This window comes from Calidris pugnax, unplaced genomic scaffold (assembly GCF_001431845.1).
Source record: "Calidris pugnax isolate Ruff unplaced genomic scaffold, ASM143184v1 scaffold173, whole genome shotgun sequence".
NCBI classification, from domain to species: Eukaryota; Metazoa; Chordata; class Aves; order Charadriiformes; family Scolopacidae; genus Calidris; species Calidris pugnax.
In genome coordinates, this window is record NW_015090917.1 from 419,817 (window position 1) to 429,093 (window position 9,277).

Below are 9,277 nucleotides of genomic sequence, written 5' to 3' on the forward strand. Positions count from 1 at the left end.
CACCAGGACTTGGTAATTACCAATACACTCTGTGCCAGAGGGACTGACTTCAAAACCTTCGTTGCAGTCACAGCGGTAACTCCCCACCGTGTTGATGCAGCGGCCGTTGGGGCAGATGCCGGGCTTGGTGCGACACTCGTTCTCATCTGCAAAGGAAGGAGCCAAAGAGCTGTGGTCAGGCACAGGACAAATTTCAGCTTTCCATGATTCCCCATGCTACCACTCAGTTTGGAAAGCCCTCACACAGTCCTTGAGGACCACTTCCACATCCTCAGGCAGCTGAGAAACACGTCCACCTGCCCTGGACTCCCCAAAATCAAGGTGGTTGGGGCCTTTCCATCCAGTGTTGGCCATTCCAAAAGCAGCTCAGTGCAAAGAAGCTTGATGCAGGCACGGAAAGACTCAACCGAAAGGACACAGGGCATAATGTGGTGTCATCCTGTGCTGGAACCATGCAGACCCATGGTCCAGACTTCATAGAATCACAGACTGGTTTGGGTTGGAAGGGACCTTAAAGATCATCAAGTTCCAACCCCCTGCCATGGGCAGGGACACCTCCTACTAGACCAGGTTGCTCAACTGGTGAGCAATGGAGAGGTTTGGTTTGTGCAGGCATCTAGTGGGACATACAAGGAAGTTCTGACACGTGGGAAACCCCGGGGAGAAGCTGTTTGACAGAAGGACATAAAATAAAACGTACTTAAAATGGACAATGCCTAGAAGAAGATGTTCTCCAGCCCCACTGGGAACATCTCCCAGCCTGGCCCTCGGTACCTGTGCAGCCCTCTCCATCCGGCCTGCGCTGCATTCCAGGGGGACAGATGCACATGAAGGTGCCAATGAGATTCTTGCACAGCATCCCTCGAGACTCGCAGTCGTGCAGTCCCTCTGCACACTCATCCAGATCTGCAACCAAGAACCTCGTGAGACCACCTACAACCTGCCAGCCCTGAGGCACTGGGGGCAGAGGGCAACTAAGAACAGAGCCCTCCCATCTGCACCTCTCCATAAATCCTTACTGCCTGGTGCTGGGCTGGTGGACACATGGCATGGACACCAAGAGAGGTGAGAGTGAGCACAAGCCCAGAGGTGCCAGCTCAGAGGTTCTGCTTTCTCTCTGCACAGCACCAGGGACCAGCAAAGCACAGGGGTCTGGGGAGAGTGTGGGAGCTCCCCTGGTGGGTGCAGAAGGGGGATTTTACCTCTGCACATTCTCCTGTCTTCTCGGAGGGCGTATCCAGACGGGCAAGTGCACTCATAGGAGCCGAAGGTGTTGATGCAGCGGAAGGCACAGAGAAGGGGATTCAGTGCACACTCGTTGATATCTGCAAGGCAGGAGAGAGGAGTGGGCTCAGCTCTGTGCTCTCAGAAGAGCCAGCTGGGGACGAATGGTGGTGGACCTCCGCAGGACAGACTACCCCCCTTTCCTTGTGCATTCAACTCATGAGAGCTTTGTTCCACCAAGACTTCCTGTCATGGGCTTCACTGGCACAGGGACAGACACCTGGTGTCTCAGCAGCTTTGATGGGGTCAGGGTCGTGGTTCTTTGGTGAGGCAGCTCCTGCATTTAGGCAGGTCTCCAGGCCTCCTCCTGGCCTCAGAGGAAGCCAGAGGGGACAAGTGTTCCACACTCATGTGGAGATGAGCCCCAGCCAGCTTTTCTCCACTGTCAATGGGAGGCTGACCTGACTGCTGCTCAACCTGTTAGTGGGGTCACACACATGCCCAGTATGCAACGGGGGTGAAGGGGTTGCCCCACAGCAGCGTTACCTTCACATGTCATCATGGGTCCTGGCTCAAAGCCCTCATCGCAGGCGCACTCAAAGCCTCCCACCACGTTGGTGCAGGTGCCATTCCCACAGGGGTTGCCGATGGAGCACTCATCAGTATCTGGAGGGAGCCAGGACCACATCAGGAATTAGGTAGGAAAGGTGCAGGCTGGTCTCTTCTTGCAACCAGAGCTTCAAACAAGCCCAGCAGAGCCAGGGGTAAAAAGCAAAGGGGCAGGGGAGAAGCAAATTCCTCCTCTCCACACACACACACACGCCCATGTTCGTAGCCTCTGATGTAAGGAGGATAAAAGGAAGAGGGAGCAGGAGCTCCCCGTGCAGATCCTCACCCACACAGTTGACTCCTGTGTAGTCCAGGTTGTACCCAAAGGGGCACTCGCAGCGGAAGGACCCATCGGTGTTGATGCAGGCTCCGTTTATGCAGACACCCAGGTTCTCTGAGCATTCATTAACATCTAGGAGGAAAACCAAGGCAATGGTGTGAGCATGAGGTCAGAAACACATCATTGTCCTCTCAGGACTGACCCTGAAATCCCAGGTATTCCTCTCCAGAGCTGGGGGTTGAACCTTTGGTGAGCAGAGACCTTTAGAGGGAACCCAGTCCTACATCCCTCCCCTCCTGCCACTGGGATTCAACCCTACTCTCCAATAGCCTAAATTTAGTTGCTTCTAGGCAACCCCCTCCCCCCAACCCCAAATTTCTTCTCCTCCCTAGATAGGACCTTACCTTCTCGGGTGTCACCTGGGCCTGGGATGGCTCCATGGCCATATGGACACAGCTCCTGGAAGGCAACTGGGAGAAAGCAGAAGAGTGAGATATGTTTACAAGTGCTTCTACTCACAGAAGCAGAAATGTGCTTTTGGAGGCTTTTAGAGCACGACTGAGAGCTTGACAGCTCACTGCCCATGGGAGGCCACAGAAGCCCAGCTGGTGGGGAAACATCTGTGCTTGCCTTGGATCTGGAGGCACAGAGATGTTTTTGCCTTATCTAAAGTCCCACAGAGAACTGGGAGCAGATCCAAAACAAAAAGAAGCCTGACTGTGGTCGCTGGAGACCCAGGGAATACTGTCGTCCAGTTAGGGCTACCAAGTTTCAAGGCAGTGCTCTTCAGATGGAGGAGCCCACTACGCTGGACATCTCACACTGCTGGTTGTCTTCTCTGACCTGCACACCTTCCCCACACTCTGCATGTTGGAGACACAGGCAGCCATCTCTCCCGAGGAACCAGGTCCCAGAACACCTACCGTTTCCCTCCTGTGGGCAGAGCTCGCAGGGGTCTCCCCAGCCTTCTCCTGGCATCTTGCTGCAGCAGCACCGAGCCTTGGTGGTGTTGAAGGCCTTGGGGACAGAGCACTTTCCGTTGTCAAAGCGAGTGAAGCAGAAGCTCTGGCGAGTATCTGTAGGAAGATGGGGAAAGGCAGGGGTCATTGCAGACATCCAGGATGGTCCCCTCCCAACCACCATGACCCCCACTCACCAAAGCACCGCCGGCCGTTATCAGAGAGCACGAATCCTGGAGGACAGACACACTGGAAGCTGCCTGGGGTATTAGTGCATGTCCCAAAGAGGCAGATGTTGGGCTCCTCTTCACATTCGTTGATATCTGGGACCAGAGGGGACACACTACTTAGGGAGCACCCAAACCTCACCTCTTTCCTCATTGCATTAAAACCAGCTGTGATGTCTGGGGAGCTCTGATGCACACAGGACATCACCCCCAGCTCGAACCCTTAAGCCACCCTCAGGGCAACTGGGACAATGAAGAGGCCAAAACCACCGAGCCTTCTCCATCATGGGAGTAGGCCTTGCCTTGCTCTGTGTCTAATTGCTTTCAAGAAGACATCTAGGGGTGGTAATGAATGCCCCAGCCCAATCAGGAAGAATGTGGTTGTTCTGAGAATAGTCTGAGGTGGCCCCACGCCATGCTGGAAATGGAGAAGGCAGAGAGCCAACATTACCGATGCAGTTGTCGTTCTGCACCTCGTATCCGGGGGGGCAGATACAGCGGAAGGAGCCCTCCAGGTTCTGGCAGGTTCCTGGGGAGCAGGTCCCAGGCAGGCTCACGCACTCGTTGATGTCTGCAGAGGAGGGGAGACAACCAGAGAGAGCATCTGTGCTCAGCTCAGAGGGTTTGGGTGCAGGCCCTACCTGGAACTGCACCCTGCTTTGCCCTGAAGATGCCAGGGAAGCAGATAAGATATTTTCTGGGATGCTCTACCTTGTGTGCCCTGGGAATAAGGACTTATGTCCATGCAAGAGGGCGAGTGATGGACACAAGGGTACAATATGCCTGTCTGTCCCCACCACCCCTGCCTGCAGGGTGGTTCCCAAGGCATCCCTGGCACAATTCTCCATGCTTTAGGGACATGGACAGGACAACATTTCTCCTCGCTGTCTGTCAGGTCTCAGCACATCACAGAATCACAGAATCACAGAATCGGCCATCCGTCAGGCCTCAGCACATCACAGAGTCACAGAATCTTAGTGGTTGGAAGGGACCTCCGAGATCATCGAGTCCAACCACATAAAAAAAATCAAAAAAAACCCCAAAAAACAAAAAACCCAAAAAACCCCAACAAACCCCAAAACACCACCCACCAACTAAACCCCACACCCACAACCGCACACAAAACAAGAGGGACTGGCTTGACTGTTCCCTGCATTGCTGGGAGGGAGATTCAGGTATTCTGGGGGCCAGCCCAGCTTTCCATGGGCAGTCAAATGACCAAGCTTTGGCTCCAGAGGACATGGGACCTTGCAAGTGGTTCTAAAGAGTCCACTGCTCAATTGTCTCTGATGGGACCAGCCTGGAGACCAGGTCTCATAGCACTGCACTGTGCCAGCCATGCCAACATACACCTCAACTGATTGGGAAGGTCCAGCCTGCTGCCCGGACACTCACCTACACAGTTCTTCCCATCAGGGGTCCGGTCATATCCCTCTTGACACAGACACTGGAAAGAGCCGATGCTGTTGATGCACTGGCCATTTCGACACACCTGCCCCACCAGGGATGAACACTCATCAATGTCTGTGGGAGGGAAAGGATAAGCACAGAGGGAAGAGATATGCGGAGCATGTGGGTGTCACATACAGCTACCCCCTACAGCCACTGCCAGGTGACACCCAGAGCTGAGCCCCCACTGTGTGACACCCTATGCCCCACAGCAGTCGCCACGTTGACCCCAATTAGCAATCCACATGGTCAGGGCTTCACGTCACTCACCCATGCAGTCGTTATTGTGCGTTAGCTCAAAGCCAGGGAAGCAGAGGCAGTTGTAGGAGCCCACTGTGTTCTTGCAGGTCCCATTTCCACAGGGCTGTCGGTCACACTCATCGATATCTGCAGAGAGAAGGTGGTCAGAACTGATTGAGGGGCTGAGTGAGCCAAGAGCCCCTGTCCTAGGTGTGCGGACAGGGTCCAGGCAGCCCAACACCCCTGTGGTTTGCAGGGTCAGCTGGGGATCAAGAGGCCACCATAGCCCTTGGCTGTCCTTGGTACTCCCCAGTAGGTGCTGGAGAGACCTCAAGTCCACACTGCTATCTGATTTGTTGCAGGGCTGAGGCAGTCACAGAATCATAGACTGGTTTGGGTTGGAAGGGATCCTAAAGATCATTGAGTTTCCACCCCCTGCCCTGGGCAGGGACACCTCCCACCAGACCACGTTGCTCCAAGCCTCCTCCAACCTGCCCTTGAACCCCTCCAGGGATGGGGCAGCCACAGCTTCTCTGGGCCAACCTGGGCCAGGCTCTCACCACCCTCACACCAAACAAGTTCTTCCCCACAGCTCAGCTCCATCTCCCCTCTTTCAGGGTCAAACCCTTCCCCCTCCTCCTAGGGCTCCCCTCCCTGATCCAGAGTCCCTCCCCAGCTTTCCTGGAGCCCTTGAGGGACTGGAAGGGGCTTTAAGGTCTCCCTGGAGCCTTCTCTTCTCCAGGCTGAACCCCCCAGACTCTCTCAGCCTGTCCTCCCAGCAGAGGGGCTCCAGCCCTCCCAGCATCTCCATGGCCTCCTCTGGCCCCATCCAACAGCTCCATGTCCTTCCTGTGCTGAGGATTTCAGAGCTGGATGCAGTGCTCCAGGTGGGGTCTGTCACACTGTCACACTGACCCATGCACATGGTCTGCTCCCCTGTGGCCTTGAAGCCGTTGTGGCAGATGCAGACATAGCTGCCCTCGGTGTCCACGCAGTCCCCGTGGCTGCAGACGTTGGGGATCTCCTGGCATTCGTTGCGACCTGAAACAAAGCAAAGCGGGCTGTAGTGAGCAGGAGGGATGGAGCAGGTGGGAAGAGGCAAGGCACTGGTGTCTTCTGCCGACCCCTGCCTGATGGTGGGAAGAATGGGGCCTCTGTTTTCTGAGATGACTTCCCAAAGAACGATACTTATGCACTGCTATATCTAAAAAAATTAATTTAATTGGAGAAAATGGCCTGAGCTGCCAGACTAAAGCTGCGCTTCACAGTGACCTTTTTTCTCATCCCTCAGGAGCCCACAGTCCCTGGGAATTGTTCCAAAAGTACAGGTATCCCACAATCCCAGCACATCCAAAATCGTATTTCCCAGGTTTGACAAAAGACCAGGAACCCACTCCCAGGACTAGCACGTCCCACGTGCTGTCCTTCCTTGGGTGGTCTGAGAAACCACCTGACGACCCCAGGGCCTGGGGTGTCAACGCCTCCCCCACGTGTGTCTGGAATAGGTAGCAAAGAGGTCCCCTCTTACCCACGCAGGCTCCGCTGGGCGACAGCTTGTATCCGGTCGAGCATTCGCACCTGTAGCTGCCCGGGATGTTGATGCAGTCGGCGTTGCGCTGGCAGAGGTTCTCCCCACTGCTGCACTCGTCGATGTCTGGGGGAGGAGAGAGAGGCAGAGTCACCAGGGCTCACCAGGCACCACCCTCCTGGCAGGGCTCAGTGGAGCCAACTGAGTTTTAACCCTTGGTTTGCTCCAATCAGGGTCAATTTTCAATAAAATAATGAATTTTAGTTTCAAGTCAAAACTTTGAAGCACATCTGCAAAGTTTTGCTAAAGAAAGAAACCACCCCAAAACAGAGGAGGGGGAAATAAATAAAATAATGAATTTCAGTTTCAAGTCAAAACTTTGAAGCGCATCTGCAAAGTTTTGCTAAAGAAAGAAACCACCCCAAAACAGAGGAGGGGGAAAGGCAGAGAGGAATGTGAATGAAAATGGGCGTTTTTTGTCTAACCATTGATGCAGAAAATGAAGATCTCAAGAAGGGTGAGAACATGTAGGCTATGTTGATGGCCCCAGCCCTCATCTTGGTGCCCCATGAGCTGGGGAGATGCTAATCACAGAATCTTAGTGGTTGGAAGGGACCTCTGAGATCATCGAGTCCAACCACAAATGGTTGGACTGTCTTGCTGGGAGCCCTCACCCTCCCAGGCACCCTCAGCAGCCATGTCCTGGCTGCCCCTTTACCTTCACAGATGAGCAGGATGTTGTTGTAACTGAATCCAATGGGACACTCGCACCTGAAGCTGCCAATCTGGTTGATGCAGACACCGTTGGTGCAGATGGCAGGGATCTCACTGCACTCGTCGATATCTGCACACAGACAACCACCTCTCAGCATCCCGGGAAGGCAAACAGGGAGGAGGGCATCCCCCAGCACTGGGAGACTGCCACCCTTGGTCATGCTAAAAAGACCACCAGATAAATAGTGGACCAGCTCTTGGAGGATTGAAACTGGACCCTGCAGATCATGTCCCCAAGCAGAGCCACACAAGACTCCAAGCTGTAGGAGCCATGGGATCTCTGGGAGAGCCTGCTCAGCATGCATTGGAAGGGATCCCACCCAGGACATCCACCTTGTTTCTTCCAGGTGTGTCCCTCCAGTGCCACAGACACCTGCTCAGGCTTGGGGACCAGGCTGCAAACGGGAAGTCCAGGGGGCTACTGCAATATTGAAATGGCCCCAGGGTCCCTAACCCTGTCGCTGTGCCCAGCACTATCCACCACCCTCCACTGCACTTCCTGGGAGCAGAAGATGAACCCATCCTCCTCCTCCTCAGTGCCCTGGCTGGGGGGATGAGATAATGATGAACTAATCTCTGTCTCACAAACTACCAACAAGTCCATCTTCCAAGACTGCAAGGCATCTGTAGACAGCCCACAAATCTCAGGACTTTCACCAGCTCCTCTGGCTTTCTATCTACCAAAACACAAACCTGAAACCTTGGCTCTCAGCGGTGCCCTGCTGCTGTAGGGCCAGTGCTGCTGGCACCATGAGGGCCAGGACTATCACAGGTCTCTACCTGGCCAACGGCCACTTTCTGTGGTCACTGGCCACCTCTCTCTCTCCAGGTGGGACAGCGACCGAGGCACAATTGCAGATGAGGGAAGGTCTGGGCACCAGCCACTCAGGACCTAGGCTTGAAGGCTCGGCCAGCTGCTTCCAGCCATGTCTGCCACCTCTTTTCCTTGTTTCTTCTCTGCTCAAGGGCTTAATTTACTGAAGGAGGGGAAGGGGACAAGCTCACAGGCACCGTGGGAAGGATGCAGAGGGGCAGAGAGCAGATGTGGGTCCACAGGGCATGGGGGATCTACTCACCGATGGGCTTCCCTGTGTGGATGTCAATGATGAACCCAGGGGCCTGGTTCCCACACAGGATCTGGTACTCAGCTGCAAGGGGAACACCAAGGTCATGGTCATGACTGGCAGGAACCAGGGGGACAGGGACCATCTTTGGCTGGAGTGAGTGGAGGGGGGGGTCTGACAGGCAGAAGGGGATTGGCATGGTGCTTAGCGGGGCATGGCATGGGCCAGCACATGAGGAACCCCAAGAACACGTATGGCACCAGGCAAAGGGCTTAGACATGTGTGCACTGCAGGGCACATGCACACAATGACATGCACACACATGGCATTTGCGTGTCTTGCATGCAGGTACAGACTCACCCCTCCATGCTATGACAGCCAGCACTCCCCACTGCAACCCCATCACCCACATCCAGCTGACACATCATCTCCTCTCCATAGATACCATCCTGGTCCCCAATGTCCTTCCAGCATCCCCACAGCGCTCACCCACAAGTGCTGCCACCAGACATGATGCTCACTCCTGTCCCCCTCTATTTTCCTAGTGCTGTGCCTCAAAGTGTACAAAATTGCTGGAAAAGTGAGGGGGCAGCCATGGTATGAAGGTGCCCTTCCAAGAAGGTTGACTTACGGCTGGCTGGTGTGGGGCAGGGCTCGCATGGCTTGTTCCAGGCCTTGCCGATGTTGTAGGAGCAGCAGCACATCTTCTTGGTCATGTTGAAGGAGAGCTCGTTCTCGCAGGTGTCGTTGTAGTTGCGATAGCACACGCTCTTCCTCATGTCTGCAAAGGCAGCACAGATAGTGTCTCGCTCATGCCAGCCCTGGGAATGGTGCTACCAACACTGGAAATGGGAGCTACCACCAGCCCCAGGAATGGTGCTACCACCAGCCCTGGGAATGGGAGATACCACCAGTCCTGGGAA

At 54.8% G+C, this 9,277-nt stretch overlaps 1 protein-coding gene across 1 annotated transcript in view; it reads right to left on the minus strand.

Annotated features, from left to right (window-relative positions):
* Positions 1–9,277, minus strand: part of FBN3 (fibrillin 3) — a 150,774-nt gene that overhangs the window by 18,101 nt on the left and 123,396 nt on the right. Inside the window, 13 exon segments of the mRNA XM_014949684.1 lie at positions 21–146; positions 775–906; positions 1,203–1,325; positions 1,771–1,890; positions 2,120–2,245; positions 2,518–2,583; positions 3,037–3,189; positions 3,270–3,395; positions 3,751–3,870; positions 4,695–4,823; positions 5,019–5,135; positions 5,904–6,029; positions 6,517–6,642. Coding sequence (XP_014805170.1) covers positions 21–146; positions 775–906; positions 1,203–1,325; positions 1,771–1,890; positions 2,120–2,245; positions 2,518–2,583; positions 3,037–3,189; positions 3,270–3,395; positions 3,751–3,870; positions 4,695–4,823; positions 5,019–5,135; positions 5,904–6,029; positions 6,517–6,642 — 1,590 coding nt within the window.